Here is a 24,450-nt window from a genome sequence, read left to right as displayed (position 1 = left end):
CAGGTTCCCATGAAGGAAGCCTTAAGGAAAGCTAAAAATGTAGTGATGCAATAGCAATAGCACTTAAACGTATATACCACACTCTTTACAGCACTCTTTCAGTAGTTTATAATGTCAGCATATTGCTCCCAACAATCTGGGTCCTCATTTTACCAACCTCAGGAGGGTGGAAGGCTGAGTCAACTTTGAGCCTGCCAGGATTGAGCTCCCAGCTGTGGCAGCGTTAGCCTGAAGTACTACATTCTAACCTCTGTGCCACCACGGCTCCTACTGTTCGGCTTATTGGATTGAACCAGGAAGTTAATAAGTTCCCTTCTGTGAAAATATTCACAGGAGGGATTAATATTATCCAATCAGTTGGTTCTAGTGGGTGATGTTTGGAGACAATAGATCTCATCCTCAGGCCCTACTATGTGGTAAGTGCCACAGGGTTTGATGCTTTCTCCTCTCCTTTTTATCATTTATATGAGGCCACGGGCTAAGCTGACCTGTTGCCATGGGTATTCTGGTAATGATATCACTATGCTGATGATACCCAATTGTATATCTCTACCTTGGTGAATTCAGTGATGCCGGGAATGTCTTATCTGGGGCTGTAAGGATCTGGATGGGGAATAATAGTCTTCAGCTGAACCCTGGAAAACTGAGTGGTTCAAGATTTTGAGGCCACTGCTTCCTGGAACCAGGACTAAGCCATCTTGGTGTTGGATGGACAATCTGGAGGGTCATCCTAGACTCACAACTCCTGCTTGATGAGGAGGTGGCAGTCATGACTAGAAGGGTTTTTGTTTAACTTCGTCTTTTGTGACAGTTGGGCCCTGCTTACACTCATTTGTGCCCTAATCACATCCAGATTGGGCTACTGCATTACATGGGGCTGTCTTTGAAAAGTATTTGGAGGCTTCATTGGTACAGAAAGCATGAGCCTTTATGTCCACTCCTAGAAGAGAGCATGTTTCATCTCTGCTTTTCAAGATGCATTGATTGCCAGTTTGCTTCCAGGTCTAATTCAAGTCCTGGTTTTGATTTTTAAAGCTTGTCATGGCAAGGGGCTGTGTAATCTGAAGAACTGCCTCTCCCCAGTTTATATTGGCCTGCCCAGTTAGATCAGGCAAAGAAGACATGCTGTGCATACCATCAACTAGGGATCAAGATACTTGCTTTCTCTGCCATGGCAACCACCTTATGGAACATGCATCCCCCTGAAACTAGATTAGCTCCATCCTTTTTGACATTTCAGAGTACCTCAATGTCTGGTTATGTTATCAGGTTTCAGCTCCCAGGGAACCAGAGACATGTTTAGATGTCTCCATTGTTGAAGACACCATTCTTATCCTCCCTCTGCCCAGGATTTATATAATTGTTTTTATAGTATTTACTTTTATAGTATTACACCTGTTGTTTACCTGATGCCATCCTGTTATTTCTGGTGAGATGGGCAGCTCTACAGATTTGAATAATATAATATACTGTAGTGTGGCATATGTAGCATAGCGTAGCGTAGCATAGCGTCGCGTAGCATAGCATAACGTAACATAGCATAATGTAGTGTAGTGTAGCGTAGCATAACATAGTGTAACAGAGCACAGTATAGTACAACATAATACAAATAATACAATAAAGTAATATTAATTCCTTAAGAGCCTTCAGCCAGGGCCTAACTAAACCACTATTACCAATACCAGATAGACATTGTTCTGGACAAATCTACTTTGAATTATTATTTTTTTAAATGGGAACAATTACAGCATGTGTATGGTCGAGGCTTTGATCAGGTACCTCGATGTTAAGGACCAGGGATAGCAAGAAGCAAATAAAGTTACAGTTGTGTAGTTTTATGTATTTTTGTGTTGCAGTTTTCATGAAATGGCCATTTATGATATACCAGCAACAATAAATTTCATTCTACAGAAAACAAAACAAGACTCTTTATATTTTGTTGGCCATTCCCAAGGAGCAGGAATAGGTAAGTTAAGAATATAGTCTTGGTATCACCTTTTTTGGCTTTTCTCTGTCTACCAAAGACGGATCCAGCACTTCTTTTTCAATTGGATTGAACAGCTGCAAGAAATATCTATGTGAATTTATTTGTTTTTCTTCACATCAGCTTATCCCCAGAATTCTTTGTCTCTGCTATGAAGCCTTCCAAATCTATCCTGATCAAGGGCTAATGATAGATATCCTCTAGGAGGATGGCTGTCAAGAATTTATAAATGCCATTTCAGCCAATACAGAGTAGCCCTTGGAAATGCACTAAGGCACCTTACTGAGGTTGGGTCACTTTGCTTCTTCCGAGATCAATCAGCCTCAAATGTCTGCTTTACTTTCTGAACATTTGCTGATGCCAATTGTGGCAAGTGTCACACAGTCGGCACACATTTAGTTAGCTGCCAAGTGATACCAAAGTATCACTTTTGGGATTTGCAATTTACGATATTATAACTTGCTGGCAAGTCTTTCACCATCAGGCTTTAAGATGGCTCCTTTGCAGACCAGTTATCTAGTTCCTTTGCCTCTTTTTCTCTCTTTTTTCACTCTTGAAACTTGTTGGGGCCTTGGCTTTTCTCACATTCTCCTTTCCTAGATCACTGCTATTTTTAATTCTTCTGCTGTGTGTCCCTAAAGTATGGAAGCTTTTCAGACAGTGATGGTTAAGTTGGAAAACAGTTCCAAAATACTTTTCTTTTAATAAGTGGTGCTCTTCTTAAAATATGAATGGTCTCCCTTAGATCAAAAAGAAGGTGGTATCATAATATTGCTCCCCAAATTTATTTATATTTAGACTTCTTATTTGTGGGACCCTTGGTGATTTTCTTGTAGACATTTCATTACCAAATTAGATAACATCAGCAGCACAATCTTCTATCGAGACTTCTTATTTAGAAGTTGAATACTCATTAGAATTTTTGCATCCAGTATAACCTACTTCTAAAAAAAATCTTGCTGAGTGGTGAGCGGAGAGAAATATTCTTAGAATTAACTGTTTCCAGTGTTAACAACTACTAGACAAGTGTCTGACATTAATTAACAGATATTTACTCTGACTAGGGGAAAAAACTTGCTTTGAGTCCTTGAAGCAAAACCCCTTGAGACATTATTTAGAACTGAAGATGGCATCAATATTGTACCCTAATACAGGAATCAAATGGATCTTTATTAGGACAAATATGCTGCCTAGATAAGATATCAAGTAGTCACCCAGGTGACAGAGTAACTAGATCAACTTCAGTCACCATCAACTGTTACAGCTCCTATGTTGGAGGTCCGCCAGCAGCGTGTGGAGCTGGCAATGGAGTCAGACAGCGATGAGGCTGAGGAAGAGCATGGGCCAGTCCTGGAGGCTGTGGAAGGCCCAGATGAGGGCTCTGCATCAGAGGCTGAGGTCGGGTCAGGGCCATCGGGGAGTGAGATGTGGACTCCAGAGCCTCCAGAGACTGACAGTAGTGAGACAGAGTGTTCTGTTTCCCTTCCCCCAATACTCCCAGCAAAGAGTCCGTCAGAGGCCTTTTTTTTTTCCTTTTATTTACATAGATACATGTCCTGGCCACGTCTACCCACGGGCCTGCCAAGTTTCTGGAGATAACGAGGAAATTATAGATAAGGCCAGAATTACTCACGAATATATTCTTCCCTCCATGAATTAGCTCGCGCCAAATTCATTGCTTTGTCCAAGACAAAAAACCAGGAAGTCCCGCCTCCTATTTATAGTCTCTGCAGATGTCACTGCATGACAATTATGACTTGGCTTTGTCCCAACTCTTCCGCTGCTGCGCACGCCGATCAAGCCTTCGTAATCTTGCGTCCCTCCAAAACTGTTCTTGGGGCGTTGCCAAATCAGAAGAAGGCCGGAGAATCAGGCCCCGCTGGCCCCTCCCTTTGAGTGGGTGCCAGGGAGGGAGAGGGCTCAAGAGAAGCAGGGCTTGCCAGGTCTTCTCCCTCATTTTCTGAATCATCCGAGTCCAGGAGTCTGGGTCCAGGAACCTGGGTCACAACACTATCCCTCACCGCAGGGCCCTTCCCCCGGGGCTGACGATCGGGATGCGGTCGGGCTGGGTTCTGCTCATGGAAGGCCTGCACCAGGTCAGGGCATGAACGTCGGAGGCATCTACCCAGGAGAAATCAGTCCCGTATCCCTTCCACGCGATCAAATATTGGAACGACCCTTTAGCCAGCGAGTCTCGTCGCTGTGGACTTCGGATTCCTCCGACCCGTCCTCGGCGACAGTGACGGGTGCTGTTGGGCACCGAAGGGGACTCGGTGTGGCCTCAGGAACCAGAAGGGACCGGTGAAAAACGGGGTGGATCCGCATGGATCGTGGCAGGGTCAGTCGGTAGGCTACCGGGTTGATGACTGCCTCGACAGGGAACGGGCCGATGAATCGGTGGTCCAACTTCTTTACCGGCCGGTCGGACGGGAGGTGTTTGGTGGAGAGCCACACCCGGTCTCCAACTGCCAGCGGGGGCGTTGCCCGTCGGGAGCGGTCAGCGGACCGTTTGTAGTCCTCCTTTGCCCGATTCAGCTGCTGACGTACCAACTGTTGGACCGCATGCAATTCCGTCAGGAAGGTCTGCGTTTCGGGAACAGGAGAGTCCGGTGGTGCCAGAGGAAGAGCCGGATGGTACCCACATTGGCAAAGAACGGGGTCATCTGAGTAGAGGTGTGCTGAGAGTTGTTAAAAGCAAACTCCGCCAGAGACAGGTAGTCGGCCCAGTTGTCCTGTTGCTGGTTGATGAAGCAACGGAGATACTGTTCCAGTATACCGATGACCTTCTCTGTACCCCCGTCGGTCTCCGGATGGTGCGATGACGACAGACATACCTGCACCTCCAACGCGGCCATCAGGCTCTTCCAGAAGCGGGCTGTGAACTGAACTCCGCGGTCCGAAACCACCCTGTCCGGTAGACCATGGAGGCGGAAGATGTGCTGCAGAAAGAGACGGGCTGTTTTTGCGGCTGTGGGCAGTCCGCGGCATGGGATGAAGTGTGCCATCTTGGTGAGCATGTCCACCACCACCAGCACCGTGGTGAACCCAGAGGACGGCGGCAGGTCTGTCAGGAAATCCATAGAGATCGCCCCCCAGGGTCTGTCGGGTGTCGGCAAGGGTTGGAGGAGCCCGGGAGGGGCCCCCGTGGCGGTCTTGGCTTGCCGGCACGGTACGCAGGATGTCACGTAGGCATGTATATCATGCCTGGCAGCTGGGCGGGCACAGGTCAACCACCTTTCCCAGTCCCGCTTCCCCAGGGGCAGCACTCGGCTGTACTTGCCTTCTGCTGCTGGAGCGATCGGGCAATCCGAGGTGGGCAGTCCAAGATGGGGAACAGAGTGGTAGGCCGCAGCAAAAGTAGGAAAGGCTGGGCCACAAGCAAAAGGATAGCGATAGCTACAGCTATGCCTCAGTGTGTCACTAAGGCAAACTGTGCAACTCTGCTAGCAAGGCCAATAAATAGTGGAGGGGAGGGGCGATGGGAGGGCGAGCCAGCAATTTAAAAAACGCTTCGGTGTGCTCCGAGGCCAATAAGTAGTGGTGGGGCGGGGCCGGGAGAAGGGCGGCTGAGCCAGAAATTTAACAAAGGGTTCGATGTGCTCCCAGGGGTGAGGAGAGTGCGAGCCAGCAATTTAACAAACGGTGCTGTGAGGCCGGTAAGTAATGGTGGGGAGGGGAAGGGAACGGGGCGAGGCGGGGCGAACCGGCAATTTAACAAACGGTTCGTCCAAACCGCCTAGAACCAGCAGAATCTCATCACTTTGTCCAAGTTATATTTTGATATTTTAATCCAGATCTCTACAAAACCATAATGTAAGTGTGATGCTGTAAAGGCATTTAAACAAGGCAGAATGTAATCCTCAAATAATACACTGTTTCTGGAGGAGCATTATACTTATAGATAACATACAATAAATCATGTATTCTTGGATTCCTTTGCAGAGCCCAGACCAATTGTTCTATTGGTACATGGTTTATTGTGGGAAGGGAGATGTTGGATCGCAAATCTTCCTAGCAACAGCCTGGGATTTTTCCTAGCAGATGTTGGCTATGATGTCTGGATAATAAATGTTAGAGGAACCACCTGGTCTAGAAGACACATGGAGTTTTCAATTTACCAGCAAAAATTCTGGAATTTCAGGTAAATTTCAAGGCAAATTGATGAAAATATTTGGTCAATTCTACAAATTTATTCTTTTAGGGTGAATGTAAATTAGGAATAAACATTTGCATAGTATATTGGCCAAGTTTAAAATGGATACAATAATTACACTGATTCAAAAAGCAATGTCACAAAATAAAAACACATAAAAATAACATGTTATTTGGTTTAACCACAATATATTTTTATTCTAGTTTTCTTCATTAAAAAGCTTTTGGTTGCCTTGGCAAAAATATGAATTTTGAAGGCAGAAAGTAGGGAGAAAAAAGATATGTAAATTTCAATTTGTTTATTTTCTCATGGGTTACTGACGCTTCCGAATATAAATTTAAGGTTAGAAGACGATTCTTTGATAATCAAAATATCTAGGATATGGAAAAAATATTACACATATATCTTATATAAGGCCATCTTATGATATTACTAAATAATGCTCTGGTATTCCTCCTGCAATGAGTCATACTACATAAAAAAGTAGGCTTAAAGTCAAAAATAGGTGTCACTGAACAACATGGAAAGGTGGATTTAGGAAACAGGAATGGACAAACGGAATATTTATTTGTTTAAAAAGAGTCAGATAGGTCTGTTAATGTTGTGAATCTTTGAACTGTAAGTGACAGGTTCCCATGAAGGAAGCCTTAAGGAAAGCTAAAAATGTAGTGATGCAATAGCAATAGCACTTAAACGTATATACCACACTCTTTACAGCACTCTTTCAGTAGTTTATAATGTCAGCATATTGCTCCCAACAATCTGGGTCCTCATTTTACCAACCTCAGGAGGGTGGAAGGCTGAGTCAACTTTGAGCCTGCCAGGATTGAGCTCCCAGCTGTGGCAGCGTTAGCCTGAAGTACTACATTCTAACCTCTGTGCCACCACGGCTCCTACTGTTCGGCTTATTGGATTGAACCAGGAAGTTAATAAGTTCCCTTCTGTGAAAATATTCACAGGAGGGATTAATATTATCCAATCAGTTGGTTCTAGTGGGTGATGTTTGGAGACAATAGATCTCATCCTCAGGCCCTACTATGTGGTAAGTGCCACAGGGTTTGATGCTTTCTCCTCTCCTTTTTATCATTTATATGAGGCCACGGGCTAAGCTGACCTGTTGCCATGGGTATTCTGGTAATGATATCACTATGCTGATGATACCCAATTGTATATCTCTACCTTGGTGAATTCAGTGATGCCGGGAATGTCTTATCTGGGGCTGTAAGGATCTGGATGGGGAATAATAGTCTTCAGCTGAACCCTGGAAAACTGAGTGGTTCAAGATTTTGGGGCCACTGCTTCCTGGAACCAGGACTAAGCCATCTTGGTGTTGGATGGACAATCTGGAGGGTCATCCTAGACTCACAACTCCTGCTTGATGAGGAGGTGGCAGTCATGACTAGAAGGGTTTTTGTTTAACTTCGTCTTTTGTGACAGTTGGGCCCTGCTTACACTCATTTGTGCCCTAATCACATCCAGATTGGGCTACTGCATTACATGGGGCTGTCTTTGAAAAGTATTTGGAGACTTCGTTGGTACAGAGAGCATGTTTCATCTCTGCTTTTCAAGTTGCATTGATTGCCAGTTTGCTTCCAGGTCTAATTCAAGTCCTGGTTTTGATTTTTAAAGCTTGTCATGGCAAGGGGCTGTGTAATCTGAAGAACTGCCTCTCCCCAGTTTATATTGGCCTGCCCAGTTAGATCAGGCAAAGAAGACATGCTGTGCATACCATCAACTAGGGATCAAGATACTTGCTTTCTCTGCCATGGCAACCACCTTATGGAACATGCATCCCCCTGAAACTAGATTAGCTCCATCCTTTTTGACATTTCAGAGTACCTCAATGTCTGGTTATGTTATCAGGTTTCAGCTCCCAGGGAACCAGAGACATGTTTAGATGTCTCCATTGTTGAAGACACCATTCTTATCCTCCCTCTGCCCAGGATTTATATAATTGTTTTTATAGTATTTACTTTTATAGTATTACACCTGTTGTTTACCTGATGCCATCCTGTTATTTCTGGTGAGATGGGCAGCTCTACAGATTTGAATAATATAATATACTGTAGTGTGGCATATGTAGCATAGCGTAGCGTAGCGTAGCGTAGCGTAGCATAACATAGTGTAACAGGGCACAGTATAGTACAACATAATACAAATAATACAATAAAGTAATATTAATTCCTTAAGAGCCTTCAGCCAGGGCCTAACTAAATCACTATTACCAATACCAGATAGACATTGTTCTGGACAAATCTACTTTGAATTATTATTTTTTTACATGGGAACAATTACAGCATGTGTATGGTCGAGGCTTTGATCAGGTACCTCGATGTTAAGGACCAGGGATAGCAAGAAGCAAATAAAGTTACAGTTGTGTAGTTTTATGTATTTTTGTGTTGCAGTTTTCATGAAATGGCCATTTATGATATACCAGCAACAATAAATTTCATTCTACAGAAAACAAAACAAGACTCTTTATATTTTATTGGCCATTCCCAAGGAGCAGGAATAGGTAAGTTAAGAATATAGTCTTGATATCACCTTTTTTGGCTTTTCTCTGTCTACCAAAGACGGATCCAGCACTTCTTTTTCAATTGGATTGAACAACTGCAAGAAATATCTATGTGAATTTATTTGTTTTTCTTCACATCAGCTTATCCCCAGAATTCTTTGTCTCTGCTATGAAGCCTTCCAAATCTATCCTGATCAAGGGCTAATGATAGATATCCTCTAGGAGGATGGCTGTCAAGAATTTATAAATGCCATTTCAGCCAATACAGAGTAGCCCTTGGAAATGCACTAAGGCACCTTACTGAGGTTGGGTCACTTTGCTTCTTCCGAGATCAATCAGCCTCAAATGTCTGCTTTACTTTCTGAACATTTGCTGATGCCAATTGTGGCAAGTGTCACACAGTCGGCACACATTTAGTTAGCTGCCAAGTGAGCCACTTGCTGCTGGAGCTGTTGATTAGCGCTTGTATCTGCTCTAACTGCTGCGTACCTGCTGCTGATCCATCTTTGGTGGAAGATGTTTTAGTCGGGTCTTGGACAAAATGTTCTGTTTCCCTTCCCCCAATACTCCCAGCAAAGAGTCCGTCAGAGGCCTTCCTTTTTTCCTTTTATTTACATAGATACATGTCCTGGCCACGTCTACCCACGGGCCTGCCAAGTTTCTGGAGATAACGAGGAAATTATAGATAAGGCCAGAATTACTCACGAATATATTCTTCCCTCCATGATAGTTGCTCGGCAAATTCATTGCTTTGTCCAAGACAAAAACCAGGAAGTCCGCCTCCTATTTATAGTCTCTGCAGATGTCACTGCATGACAATTATGACTTGGCTTTGTCCCAACTCTTCCGCTGTGCCGATCAAGCCTTCGTAATCTTGCGTCCCTCCAAAACTGTTCTTGGGGCGTTGCCAAATCAGAAGAAGGCCCGGGAGAATCAGGCCTTGCCGGCCCCTCCCTTTGAGTGGGTGCCAGGGAGGGAGAGGGCTCAAGAGAAGCAGGGCTTGCCAGGTCTTCTCCCTCATTTTCTGAATCATCCGAGTCCAGGAGTCTGGGTCCAGGAACCTGGGTCACAACACAGAGGAACAGGAGGGGCCTGTTCCTAATACACACATGAGAAGAGTTGCCAGAAGGCAAGAGCAGCTCAAGCAAAGAGGACGACTCAGGAGTAGGGCCAAGACATGATTGGCTCCTCCCATAAGGCTTAAAAGACCAGCAATGGCATTTGGGCTTTCCCAGAAAACAATGTTGATAGATTCGTCTTCTTGCATTTTTTGAACGTTTGCCAAGAAAACCTTTGGCAGTTTGCCTAATTGGACCAAGGTTGGTAATAGGACTGAGAAATTTGTGTTGGGAGGAATTTACTTTAATTTAGTTGAACTACGCTGAAAATGAAGTAATTCTCAGCTGTTCAAATAAAGTTTGTTTGTTTTTACACTGACTGAGTTTCCTACTACTTACTGGGGCCTGGGTCACAACAGGTTCCTACAATCTCTTTCCTTTTTTTTACCAAGACCTTTACCAGATAGGTATGATTAGATTCCAGAGCTTAGGGCTAAAGTAAATAGTAGATGGACAAATAATAAGAAAAGTGCTAAAATAATGTTGTATGCTGCTCATCTATAGATATGACTAGGTTATAACATACTGTACGTGCTCTCTATAGATGTAGAACAAGTAGAATCAATGGTGTGGCCTTCTAACCAATAAAGGGCATATTCAAGAGTACTTCATTCAATTGATTGACAATTCATGCCTTCTAAGTGTTTCTTGCCCTTGTCAAGTACATCCAGTAGAAGCTTTAACTTAAAATGATGACAAATTTTAGATGGGAAGAGATAGCAATAGCAATAGTACTTAGACTTATATACCACTTTAGAGCCTATGAAGTTTGCTTTTACAGTAAACTAAGCAGTTTACAGGGTCAGCCTCTTGCCCCCAACAATCTGGGTCCTCATTTTACCAACCTCAGAAGGATGGAAGGCTGAGTCAACCTTGACCCCGGTGAGATTCGATCTGCCAAATTGCAGGCAACCATCAGTCAGCAGAAGTAGCCTGCAGTACTGCACTCTAACCACTGCGCCACCATGGCTAGATAGATAGAAAGGTGAAATTTCTAAGATTTCAAATGGGAAAAGTAACAGAGGTTGTGTTCTCTTGAAACAGAGGAACAATTCTTTCCCCTTTTCATAAAAAAAGTCTCCCTATATTAGCACTGGATTATCTCCCTATAGATCTGATATAGACAATATTCTGCATGGTCATAGGAATGTTCGAAGCAGGACTACCGAGGTCTACCAAAAAAGAAGGCTATTATGTGAATATCGACAATTCACATATATCTGTCAGCCATCTCATTCATTTAGTAAATTAACGATCTCTTATCCCCAGGCTGAAAATTCATAAAGAAATTCTTCCAATCTAGAAACTCTTCCAATCTAGAAATATAAAAATTGTGGGGTTTCATTTTTTGGTGTGTGTGGGCGAGATTTTCTCAAAAAGTGTGAGAAGATTCAAGCCATCACTAAAATTACATAGAGGAATCACGCAATCCTGCCATTTTAATCCTTCCTTTTTTTGCAGGTTTTGTGGCTTTTGCGACCCTGCCCTACCTCACTGATAGAGTGAAGCTCTTTATAAGCCTTACACCTACTTACACCTTGAAAGGTATTAGTGGGACGTTTGGGGTACTTGGAAGAATTCCAGAAAGATTCAGAGAAGTAGGTATTTACCTATTCAGTTGTTCTACCTGTATGCTCTAAACCTAGTTATAGGGGGCTAATGCATGATTTTAACACCAAAATTTTGTATGTCTAGAATAGAATAGAATAGAATAGAATAGAATAGAATAGAATAGAATAGAATAGAATAGAATAAGATCTGGATAGGATAGGATAGGATAGGATAGGATAGGATAGGATAGGATAGGATAGGACAGGACAGGACAGGACAGGACAGGACAGGACAGGACAGGACAGGACAGGACACGATAGGATAGGATAGGATAGGATAGGATAGGATAGGATAGGATAGGATAAGAACTGGATAGGATAGGATAAGATAGGATAGGATAGGATAGGATAGGATAGGATAGGATAGGATAGGATAAGAACTGGATTGGATTGGATTGGATTGGATTGGATAGAATAGAATAGAACAGAATAGAATAGAATAGAATAATAACTTTATTGTTACTTTGAATGTACACTAATCAACATAAAACAAAATTAAATTTCATTGCACACAACTTTCAAAAGGTCACCACCTCCAATGTACACTACATAAACATAAGTAAATAAATAAATAAATATGAACCCATAGTGTATATATTATATGCTGCTCATCTATAGATATGACTAGGTTATAACATACTGTACGTGCTCTCTATAGATGTAGAACAAGTAGAATCAATGGTGTGGCCTTCTAACCAATAAAGGGCATATTCAAGAGTACTTCATTCAATTGATTGACAATTCATGCCTTCTAAGTGTTTCTTGCCCTTGTCAAGTACATCCAGTAGAAGCTTTAACTTAAAATGATGACAAATTTTAGATGGGAAGAGATAGCAATAGCAATAGTACTTAGACTTATATACCGCTTTAGAGCCTATGAAGTTTGCTTTTACAGTAAACTAAGCAGTTTACAGCGTCAGCCTCTTGCTCCCAACAATCTGGGTCCTCATTTTACCAACCTCAGAAGGATGGAAGGCTGAGTCAACCTTGACCCCGGTGAGATTCGATCTGCCAAATTGCAGGCAACCATCAGTCAGCAGAAGTAGCCTGCAATACTGCACTCTAACCACTGCGCCACCATGGCTAGATAGATAGAAAGGTGAAATTTCTAAGATTTCAAATGAGAAAAGTAGCAGAGGTTGTGTTCTCTTGAAACAGAGGAACAATTCTTTCCCCTTTTCATAAAAAAAGTCTCCCTATATTAGCACTGGATTATCTCCCTATAGATCCATAGACAATATTCTGCATGGTCATAGGAATGTTCGAAGCAGGACTACCGAGGTCTACCAAGAAAGAAGGCTATTATGTGAATATCGACAATTTACATATATCTGTCAGCCATCTCATTCATTTAGTAAATTAATGATCTCTTATCCCCAGGCTGAAAATTCATAAAGAAATTCTTCCAATCTAGAAACTCTTCCAATCTAGAAATATAAAAATTGTGGGGTTTAATTTTTTGGTGTGTGTGGGCGAGATTTTCTCAAAAAGTGGGAGAAGATTCAAGCCATCACTAAAAGTACATAGAGGAATCACGCAATCCTGCCATTTTAATCCTTCCTTTTTTTGCAGGTTTTGTGGCTTTTGCGACCCTGCCCTACCTCACTGATAGAGTGAAGCTCTTTATAAGCCTTACACCTACTTACACCTTGAAAGGTATTAGTGGGACGTTTGGGGTACTTGGAAGAATTCCAGAAAGATTCAGAGAAGTAGGTATTTACCTATTCAGTTGTTCTACCTGTATGCTCTAAACCTAGTTATAGGGGGCTAATGCATGATTTTAACACCAAAATTTTGTATGTCTAGAATAGAATAGAATAGAATAAAATAGAATAGAATAGAATAGAATAGAATAGAATAGAATAGAATAGAATAGAATAGAATAAGATCTGGATAGGATAGGATAGGATAGGATAGGATAGGATAGGATAGGATAGGATAGGATAGGATAGGATAGGACAGGACAGGACAGGACAGGACAGGACAGGACAGGATACGATAGGATAGGATAGGATAGGATAAGAACTGGATAGGATAGGATAGGATAGGATAAGATAGGATAGGATAGGATAGGATAGGATAGGATAGGATAGGATAGGATAGGATAGGATAAGAACTGGATTGGATTGGATTGGATTGGATAGAATAGAATAGAATAGAACAGAATAGAATAGAATAGAATAATAACTTTATTGTTACTTTGAATGTACACTAATCGACATAAAACAAAATTAAATTTCATTGCACACAACTTTCAAAAGGTCACCACCTCCAATGCACACTACATAAACATAAGTAAATAAATAAATAAATATGAACCCATAGTGTATATATTTTATGCCACAGAGAAATGTCTGTGCTTATTGAGGTAGTTTGTTGCCAAAGTTTTAAAGATTAAAATTGAAAGAAAATCAGAAACGAGATTTTTAGTAGCATGTAGGGGCTATCCTTGAAGAGAATGTGAAAGCTACAGCTGGTGCAGAATGCAGCAGTGCAAAATTCTGGAGGCCCCTAAGGTGGCGCATGGAGCACCACTATTTCCCAAACCACCTTGGTTGCTGGTTTGAGAGTCTAATTCAAGCTATTAGTTATCACCTTGAAAGCCCTTCATGGGATGGAGCCAGAAACTGGATTATTCATTCCTGTGTGTAAAAAAAGTTATCCCACTGGGATCACTTAGCCTGGAATTGTATTAAGATGAGGTTTTCTGGGCAATGAGGTTAGTAAGTGTCTTCCAAATGGAAGATTGTCCAAACTGTCCCACCATCTCAGGTTGCCAGGATGATCATAATCCTTTTAATGTGTACAAGACAGTTAGCAGACACTCTAGCATTCCAAAGGACAGGGAACATGTCAGGAGACAAAGGCAAAGGTATGAAATTGAACAGCGTTGTTTGTTTCCAACTGGAAAGCATAGTCGCAGCCACACAATTTTCCACTTACTGACTATTTTACCAACAGTGGAGTTGCCTGTCCCAATTAGAGTCATTAAGGGAGAACTACCTGCACATGAATTTGAACAGCTTACAACTGAAACAGAATGAAACAATAAAAAAAACCAGCAGAATTAATGGTGGTTTTTTCTTCCTGTTTAGAAATCGTTTTTTCCAATTGTGTTGCAATGAAGGGCAGAATTGTTCTGATTGAAATCTATAAAATTTCCAAATGCTACAAATGTGACTTTGTAGAGATGTGTGAAAAAGATCAGATGGGAGAAATCTAGAGAAGAACTTCCAACAATAAATTTAATATGGGAAAAGTAAAATTGATGCTGGAAAAGGAGGAAGGTGCTTGGAATTAAAATATTGATGGGTCATTTTTATTTTGCAGCTTATATGGGGCACTAAAGAATTTTCCCTTTATAGTGAAAAAGTAAAAAACAGCATGATCCATGCATGCAGCTATCCAGGGATTGACCGACTATGCCTAAACAACATTTTCCTTGCAGGAGGGTATAACAAGAAAAATCTAAATGTAGTAAGTAAGCTCTATTTTTATTTATACTTTCTATAACTTTTAGCCAAATGAAGAAGACCAGATCAGGAAACCAGAGTCCACTGGAAGATTAGAATTATACTTTAAGCAATATTTCTCAACCTTACGTGGACTTGAACTCCCAGAATTCAAAATTGAAAAAGATTGTTTTAACAGAATTTTAGAGATTGTCCTGTGTTTTACCTAGACTGAATCTGTCCCACTCCCTGACTCATCCAGCTTGACTCTTAATTTGGGGTCCCCTCTGAGAAAGCCTTGTGTTGCTTCAATGGGCACAAAATGACACATTAAGCAAAGATGGAGGAAAAACCAGTTCTTAAAACCTGCCCTGTGTTTGGTCTACAATAGCAAAATTATGTAAATGTTTAGAGGGATGATTTATTGAGAAATGTTGACATTATAGACCAAAACTTATAGTGTTGATTGAACCGGTAGCAGAAATTTTGAGTAGTTCAGAGAACCGGTAGTAAAAATTCTGACTGGCCCCGCCCCCATCTATTCTCTGCCTCCCAAGTCCCAGCTGATAGACAGGAAATGGGGATTTTGCAGTAACCTTCTCCTGGATTTGGGAAGGAATGGAGATTTTACAGTATCCTTCCCCTGGAGTGGAGTGGGAATGGAGATTTTATAGTATCCTTCCCCTGCCACGCCAACCAAACCACACCCACAGAACCAGTAGTAAAAAAAATTTAAAACCCACAACTGATGAGTTGACTCCTTCAAACAGTAGTAAATACATTGCATTGGGTTCAGTATTTGAAATTTGTCAGATAATTTACATGCAGAAATGGAAGAGTGAATTGGATATTCTCTAAGGATATAGGAAACGTAATGGGTTTCAGAGATTGGATTTAGTGAAGAGTTATTCAAACCAACTGTTCAAGACCAAGGATCTGGTCTGAATTATTGCATCAAAGGTGTACTCATCTCTAACAATTGATGTTCCAAGGTTCATTGTAACACCATTGTTAAAAAAGCACTACAAGTTGTGAATTTCATTCTATGAAGTTTGCTTTCTGGAAATATTGTGTAGCTCAGTGATGGTGAACCTTTTCAGCACCGAGTGTCCAAACTGGAACATATGTGGATGCATGTGTGTGTGCCGGAGCGCCAGAAACCCGAAGACCAGCTGGCGGGTGCACATGCATGCACCGGACTGCTGGTCTTTGGGTTTCTGACTTACGCATGTCTGCTGGCCAGCTCGTCTTTGTGTGTGCCGGAGCACCGGAAACTCGAAGACTAGCTGGCCAGCGTGCGCATGCCTGTTTTTTGGCCATTTTCATATCATTTTTGGGCCATTTTTCTGACTGAAAATAGCCTGAAAATGGCCAAAAAACAGGCTGGTTTTTTGGCTGTTTTCGGGCCATTTTTGGGGCATTTTTGGTGCTGTTTTTGGGACTGTTTTTCAGGCCATTTTCTGGTGCTCTGGTGCCCACAAAGACCAGCTGGCCGGCACGCATATGCACGCCAGAAATCAGAAGAGCAGCTGGCGATGGCACGCGTGCCATAGGTTCGCCATCATAGGTATTGCTCATTACTGCTTACAAAACATACATTAGGCCAATCCTAGAATAGTGTTCAAGTGTCTGGAATCCTTAATGATCCTAATCAGACATTAATACAATTGAGCTAGTTCAGAAGTACTTTACAAAAAAAAGTCTTGCATTCTTTCCATAATAGAATATCCTATGCTACTAGGCTTAGTTTGGATAGTTTAGAACTGCAACATTTGCAGCCAGACATAGGTACTGCATACAAAATTGTACATAGTAACGCTTACTTGTAAATGACTTTTTTAGCTTTAATTGTCATCTAATGCATATGAATAACCACTTTAAATTTAATGTTTCTAAACTTGATTGTAAAAAAAAATCAATTTTTGTAACAGAATTGTCAAAGTCTGGAATATCTTACCTGATTCAGTTGTCTCAGTCATTAACATTCATCGTTTTAATTCTAACTTAACTTCTGTAGATCTCACTCCATACTGTATTTAGAGGGGGTGTGTGTATGTGCACTGGTATGCCTATCGTCCCTATCACATTTTATTTTTCTTATTTGGTTTGTTCAAATTTGTAATTTCTGTTTGATGAATAATTTTTTTAAAAAAATTGGCCCCAAACAGTTTCAGAAATTTTATAACTTTTTTGCTACTAGGCATTGCAACTTCCGTTCTATATATTGAGACCATTGAATGATGTAATTGGTTCTCTCCAGCCAATCAAATTGAGACAAATTTAGTGAACTGGCCCTCAGTTAACCATCACAAATTCAGGGAAAAATTATTATAAACATTTGGGGAGACATTTTTAAAAGCATATAATAAGAAATCACATATTGCTCCAATAGTGTTTTCCTTTTGTCTGTGGTTGTGTGCAATTTATTTTTGAAAATTGAAGTATGGGAGGAAACAGTTATTTTTCCCAGTTTCTTTCTATTTTACAACAATATAACAATAAGTAATCTTTTCCTATATTCCCTCAGGGTAAAAATGTAAATTCTTTTTGATTTTTCAGAGTCGGGCAGATGTATTTGCTGGGATCTTTCCTGATTTTACATCAGTAAAAAACATAAATCACTGGAGCCAGGTAGAGTATGGCTTAAGTTTATTTTCAAGGCAAATCAAAATTGATATGTCCAAGTGCTATACTTAACTAAATTGTTTGTATGAGTATAAAAAATATGATAAATAGGGCTATTTGTTTGTTTATTGGTCATGTAGTTTTAACATTATTTTTACTTGCTTACATTTTTAATAAAATGTTTTTTGATAGAGAGTCCCTCTTACCATATTGTGGGGTTCCTTGGTCAAGGAACATGGCACCTAAGAGTCCTACTCCTTGCAGCTTCGAAACCTAATAACAAATAGTTTGATATTCGATTGTAAAAAGAAAAGAAAATTGGTGTCAGTGCAATGTCTCCAGTTCTAGTATTTTCCTAAAAAATCCAATTAACATAATACAACAACCGCCTCATTACCATGAAAGTCTTCGTTACTGTTAGTGCTTTACAAATGATTTTTGCACAAAATAGACGATTTCTATACTGACATCAAGGAACTCTCTCTCTCATCATTACCAAATAGAAAGGCCAGTAAGAAGGGACTCTGGCAAGTTATATCTTAGTTGTGATTTCACTTTTTTGGCTGCATAGCAATAATCATCCAATCAAAACTTAATATTATATGGCAGTACCGTATTTTTCAGAGTATAAGATGCACCAGAATATAAGACACACCTTAGTTTTTGGGGAGAAAAAAATTCTGCCTACCAGGTATTCATCTGGCTAGTCCTTAGCCTGGTCAGCTTTAGCACATTCGCTCACTGGTTTTGCGGTTGGGGCTGGTTGGGGCTGGTTGGGGCTAAAAAACAGTTTCAAAAGCACAGCTGATCCTTGGAGGGAGTGACTAAAGCAGGCAAAGTGTGGAAGGGGTAAGAGAAGGCAGCAGCTGTTATGAGTAGCCATTTTGGGCACCGTGCGGGGTTACATGAAGCCGCTGGGCGAGGTCATCAGTGGGTTCGGGGTGAGTTATCATCTGTACGCTGATGACACTCAGCTGTACTTTTCCACTCCGGACCACCCCAACGAAGCGGTCGAAGTGCTGTCCCGGTGCCTGGAAGCCGTACGGGTCTGGATGGGGAGAAACAGACTCAAGCTCAATCCCTCCAAGACGGAGTGGCTGTGGATTCCGGCACCCCGGTACAGTCAGCTGCATCCGCAGCTGACTGTTGGGGGCGAGTTAGTGGCCCCAAAGGAGGTGGTTCGCAACTTGGGCGTCCTCCTGGATGGCCGGCTGTCCTTTGAGGAACATCTGGCGGCCGTCACCAGGAGGGCTTTTTACCAAGTTCGCTTGGTTCGCCAGTTGCGTCCCTTCCTTGACCGGGATGCCTTATGCACGGTCACTCACGCTCTGGTTACGTCTCGGCTGGATTATTGCAATGCTCTCTACATGGGGCTGCCCTTGAGGTGCACCGGAGGCTGCAGTTAGTCCAGAATGCAGCTGCGAGTGGTAATGGGAGCCGCCGAGGCTCCCATGTAACACCACTGCTCCGTAGTTTGCACTGGCTTCCTGTGGTCTTTCGGTGCGCTTCAAGATCCTGGTTACCACCTTTAAAGCGCCCCATGGCTTAGGACCCGGGTACTTACGAGACCGCCTGCTGTTACCGTATGCCTCCCATCGACCCGTACGCTCTCACAGAGAGGGCCTTCTCAGGGTGCCGTCCGCCAAACAATGTCGGCTGGCGGCTCCCAGGGGTAGGGCCTTCTCTGTGGGAGCACCGACGCTCTGGAACGAACTCCCCCCTGGCTTACGTCAAGTTCCTGATCTTCGGACCTTCCGTCGTGAGCTAAAAACATACTTATTTACTCAAGCAGGACTGGCATAAATAGTTGATTTTAAATTGGGGTTTTAGAGATTTTAAACATTTGTAAATTTTTTAAATTATCGGCCATTTATTAATAGTTTCTTTTAATTTCTTTTAATTGTATATACTCTGTATTTTATTTCAGCTGTACACCGCCCTGAGTCCTTCGGGAGAAGGGCGGTATAAAAATCTAATAAAATAAAATAAATAAATAAATAAATACATTCGGAGTACAAGACGCACCCAAATTTTCAGCCTCTTTTAGGAGGGAAAAAAAGTGCATCTTATACTTCGAAAAATACGGTAATTAAAATGTACTAGAAAAGGTGGAAATCCATATACTGTACAAAGCTAAGTTATAAAACTAACCAAGCTGGCTCTTTCCTACCTGAGTTTAACTTAAAAGCATATTTTTGTTTTTGTTTTTTTCTGGTTATTTTAACATGTTTTTATTGCTTTTGTTTTTATTGTACAACTGCTTAGAGTCACAATTCTAAGATAGGTGACTATATAAATTGGATAAATAAATGTAATAAAATATAGGATATGTGGACATGTCTGGGGCCATCTTGTTATTTTTACCATAAAAGTAAATTTACAAAATCTAGGAGGAAATTATTTCCAACAACCCTTCTTTCACTATACTTAGTTGCCATGTGGAAGTCTGTTCAGCACTAATCTAGGATATTCTGTATCTCCCCAAGGAGTTTTATTTTCGATTTAAGATTTCACTTTACATTTGGGTTAGTTCCTTTTATTAATTGTACATACTTAATGTTTTAAAATGTATTGTTTATGCTATTACCTTACATAATTTGTAAAATAAAAAATAATAAAATGGTAAATATTATTTTTTCATTACTTACTGTTTATACTTTTAAAGAACTTTGTATTTTTTTATAATATTCCAGATGAAAAATGTTGTGCATACGTCTATATATCGATCATGTTAATATTTCTTAACATTACGATTTCATAAATAATTTTTAAATTGTAGATAATAGTTTCATTTCCTTTTAGGTTATACATTCTGGGGAATTTAAATATTACGACTATGGTCTTAAGAACAGGGAAGTATACAACATGGTAAGAATTTTTTTTTATTTCTAATGAAATGTTATTGACTTCCTATAATTTATTTGACAGCTATGAATACTTCCAAACTAATATGCAATTAGTTGAAATGTGAGTTATTGCAAGTTTACGTCGGTAAACATATAGAATTAGATATTTGTATCCTTCTATATTTTGTATGGGGGAGAGGTGGCTATCCATCTTTCTGAAAACATAATCTTCTCCTGAGTCTAACAGAGGTGAAGTTTCAAGTAGGTGGAGTCCAACTTCTCCCTTTGATCTTACGGTTTCTCTAAGAGAAGTTGTCTCAGACCCTAGATTTGCTTTTTACTTTCTGTATTTCAAAACCAGTCAAAACTTTGTTCTTCTGTTTTTTCCTCTCTTGAACTCAAAAAAGCTATTGAGTGTTCAAGTGATAGAGACCTAAAACGGTAATGGTGGATACTTCAGAACCAAAGGAGAGAAGAGCAAAACCATAGCAAAAGTGACCTCTGAACAAAAAAAATGTGGTGGTAACTGATAACTGAATAGGACAGGTGGGGATTCAGAAACATACATTCTCTGCCATGACTGTCTTTCTTGGAACTCCCAAGGCTAAGATGGCCGCTTTGCTGGCAAAAGATTTGGAAAGCTGTTAAAATCCAGCTTTTCTGTCAACATTCAGGGATGAGGAACAGTATTGGGTGAATTACACTGGTATTTTTTTCCACATAATTGACAGAAAAAACCCCAGGGATGAATGTTGAGCTGTTGTGGAAATTTCTAACACTTTTCAGAATTATATTTCTGTAATCTACTTTATTCTACTTGTGGCGTATGTATTGTAAATGTTCTAGATTTTTAAGACCAAGATAAGCCCTTGATAATCAAACAACTAATCAATCACACTTATGTTCAAAGAACAAGATAAAGATGTTTTGCTAGGAAAGCCCTCATGTCTTCCCTTGTAAATAATTTTCCAGCCTAGTTAAACTTCAGTGTTCTCGAAGAGAGCAAGGCATTTTCCATGGGTCATTTAATAACAGCATAGCATGTACTGTTTTGGTTGATGATCCCTCTCCTACCTCTGCTGTCTTGCGATTAGATGGTTTCTTAATTTTAGATGTTAACTTTTTTTTTTTGAAAGACAATACGCAGGAAAGATATTTAACTGAATGGAAAAAATGGATTGATTATTTACAAAACAGATATCAGATTAAGAGATATCAGATTGCCTTTGAATAATTAGGATGTAGTATTTTATATAATGGGGGGGGTTAGGAAATGAAAAGATTTGGATGAGGTTAATTGGATTAGAAGGGAAAATTTTATTCTATGTTTGGTTTATGTATAACAATACCTTGTGATTGACCCGGGAAGCCGGGGGGCGGGGGGAAGGGAGGGGGAAAGGGGGTTTTGCCAGGGTGGGGAAGGGGGAAAAATGTTTTTGTTTGTTAAAACTTTTTCAATTAAAAAAAAAGGAAAACTATTAATAGTTAATAGTTTGATATTGCTGACCTCTTGCTTTCTGGTGCTACATGTTAGCAATTAGGCACCTACTCATCATAGCTTTACTGTGATTGGGAGATAATTCTGACAGATGATTTCACTATGAGTTTATTAACCAGCTATCAATATTTCATGAATCCATCAGACAGCTTCTCTGCACAGTGGGTGATTCTCAAATCACATTCTTCTTCTTTTTTTTCATCCATAGACAACACCTCCATTTTATAAAATAGAAGATGTTCTTGTGCCAGTAGCCGTGTGGAGTGGAGGAAAAGATATTGTTACAAAAAGAAGAAATATTGAATCATTGATTACTCGAATCACTTATTTAGTTTTCTATACAGATATTCCTGACTGGCAACATTTTGATCCTATCTTGGGTTTGGATGCTGTACAACGCTGTTATCCCGATATTCTTGAATTGATGCAGAAACACAAGCATTAATATCAGTGTTCGAATCTTTGGAGAAAACAACATCTCAGCCACTTGCCTGTTTCTTGAAATCTTACCATGTAGCTTTCTAAATGAAATGAGATTATTAGAAAACAAATTATGCATAGCCTTTACATAATTTCCAAGATTAAAGCAAACATTTCATGTTTTCTAGTTTTTTCTCTAGTTCATTACTTTTATACTTGTTTAGTTCATTAATTTACTTGATTGCTTATTTTACAGAAATTCATATAAATCAAAGTTTCCTGAGTAGATTAGCTGATATATTATTAACATTTTCTGTGTATATATAGACTAGTTGTTCCATGGTACCTGTATCTGATTTTTTTCCCCCTCAAATGCTCTATTCTGTTGTACTCAATGTGGCTGAACAAAACCTTTTGTTTTGTTCCGGACTCAAGGTGGCGGAAGAAATATTCCCTTATGTGTTTCAATCACTGATCACCACTGAGCCAATAGATTTTGAACCAAATTTCTCCTGCATAGTGTCTCAGCCCCAACTCACTTCTTACACTGACCTCCTCAGTTCAGAGGAATCTGTTCCTTCTACTGTAACTCCAGTTAAAGAGAAAAGAGTGTCTTTCTGCTCCTCGGAAGTACAACGGATGCTTCAAAATGATGTCTTCTGGAGCCAGAGAGGTGAAGGAGGGAAATTTTATGCCAACATTCAAAGTGCAGGGGCGGGTCTACTACAGGATAGGGAGTATCATGGCGGGGCCTCAGCAGCAGCCTTCGTTTCTCCAGCTATGCTTTGTTGGTGATGATGACAATGAAAGTCTGACAAGACCATGGGGATGCTACAATGGTCGTAAGTGTGAAAAATGGTCATAAATAGCGAAGCACAGGTATCCATCTAGTAATTTATAAATGCTGTTTCAGCCAATAGAGAGTGGGCTCTGATTTCATGGAGGTGCACCATTTTGCCTAATGCAACAAAGTTACTACTGAATTTGAAGTTTGCGGTTTTTTTTCTCCACATAACTTTTTCTAATCCTAAACCTTGTTACGACCTTGGCTTTTCTCACATTCTGCTTCCTAGATCACTGCTATTTTTAAGACATATCCTTTGTGTATTTTCCAACATTAAAGTAAATATTTCAGGTTTTCTATTATTTCCCTAGTTCACTCCATTGCTTGCTTGCATATTTTACAGAAATCCATTACTGTAAATCAAAGTTTTTTGAGTAGGTTGTCAACCCTTCAAGATAGATCAGACTAGGAAACCAATAGGAGGTAGGTCAGTAGTACCATATTTATTAGTAAGTTACAATGACAGAAATGTCCAAATCTCTATGTACTTCACCCTCCCTCCTTTTATCTTAGGGTAAGATAAATCTGGTGATGTTTACTCACATTGCTTTCTTATCCCTAATCTCAGGCCCCCTTTTATCTGACCATTGCTTTGGTGGTGTTTCTTCTTTCTATCCTTCAAGGCCATTCTCTTTCACCTCTGCTGCATTCATTTAAAAATATAATCATGGTTGAAGCAAGAATGGTTTCCAGGGATAGAAAGCATGGAAGAGGTTTAATGAATCATGTTGGTGTAAACTAATTCATGTTGCTTTCTCTTGTTTTTATCTCATGGCTTATACTTACTTCACTATTGGTTACTCTTTTTCTGTGCTTTGTTTAATGCTGCTTGCTACCATGCTACTGTTCTACCATTCAGGGTTTAGTAGACTGACCCCTCCTTCAGCTGTGGGAGATCAGGCACATTGCTGCCACCCTAGCTCTCTGGGGACTGGGTAGACCAGTTCACCATTGGTCACCGAAGGGTAGTCAGGGGCATAAAGCCAGCAAAAAATTGGAAGTTATTCCCACTGGTTTTTTGCCTTGGTTATTTTGTTTCTTGGTTCAGGTAGGGATGTATCTCTGAAATGATGACCCAATAGGTCACAATGTGTTTAGTTTATTAATGGGGTTCAATGAAGCTGTTATGACAAAAATGAAATCTGCGAAGCAAAGTGTCCATCTAGTGGTTGTTCCCAAGTTTACAGTTGAGATTGGTAGCCATAAATAAGACTACATTACACTCAGTCTGTTCTGACTACAATCATCTTTGGTGCTTTGTTCTGATATTCCAGTCAGGTGACAGGCTATGTGAAAGACAAGATGGAAAATATTTCAGTGGGAGCAATGACTATACTACGGGAGTGATCCCTGTAACAAAAACTAGAGCTAAGATCTGTTTTGTA

General features: G+C 40.6%; 1 protein-coding gene across 1 annotated transcript in view; it reads left to right on the top strand.

The window, feature by feature from the left end:
• Positions 1-22,246, top strand: part of LOC131200806 (putative lysosomal acid lipase/cholesteryl ester hydrolase) — a 30,427-nt gene extending 8,181 nt beyond the window's left edge. The window contains exons 5-11 of the mRNA XM_058188070.1: positions 8,543-8,652; positions 11,232-11,315; positions 12,953-13,089; positions 14,711-14,857; positions 17,392-17,463; positions 20,260-20,325; positions 22,010-22,246. Of these exons, the coding sequence (XP_058044053.1) occupies positions 8,543-8,652; positions 11,232-11,315; positions 12,953-13,089; positions 14,711-14,857; positions 17,392-17,463; positions 20,260-20,325; positions 22,010-22,246 (853 nt within the window). The remainder of the gene's footprint in view (positions 1-8,542; positions 8,653-11,231; positions 11,316-12,952; positions 13,090-14,710; positions 14,858-17,391; positions 17,464-20,259; positions 20,326-22,009) is intronic.
• Positions 22,247-24,450: the final 2,204 nt, after the last annotated feature.

The sequence above is a fragment of the Ahaetulla prasina genome, chromosome 6, assembly GCF_028640845.1.
Source record: "Ahaetulla prasina isolate Xishuangbanna chromosome 6, ASM2864084v1, whole genome shotgun sequence".
In the NCBI taxonomy this organism is placed as follows: Eukaryota; Metazoa; Chordata; class Lepidosauria; order Squamata; family Colubridae; genus Ahaetulla; species Ahaetulla prasina.
The sequence above is the reverse complement of the archived record's forward strand: the minus strand, read 5'-3'. Positions and strand labels throughout refer to the sequence as shown.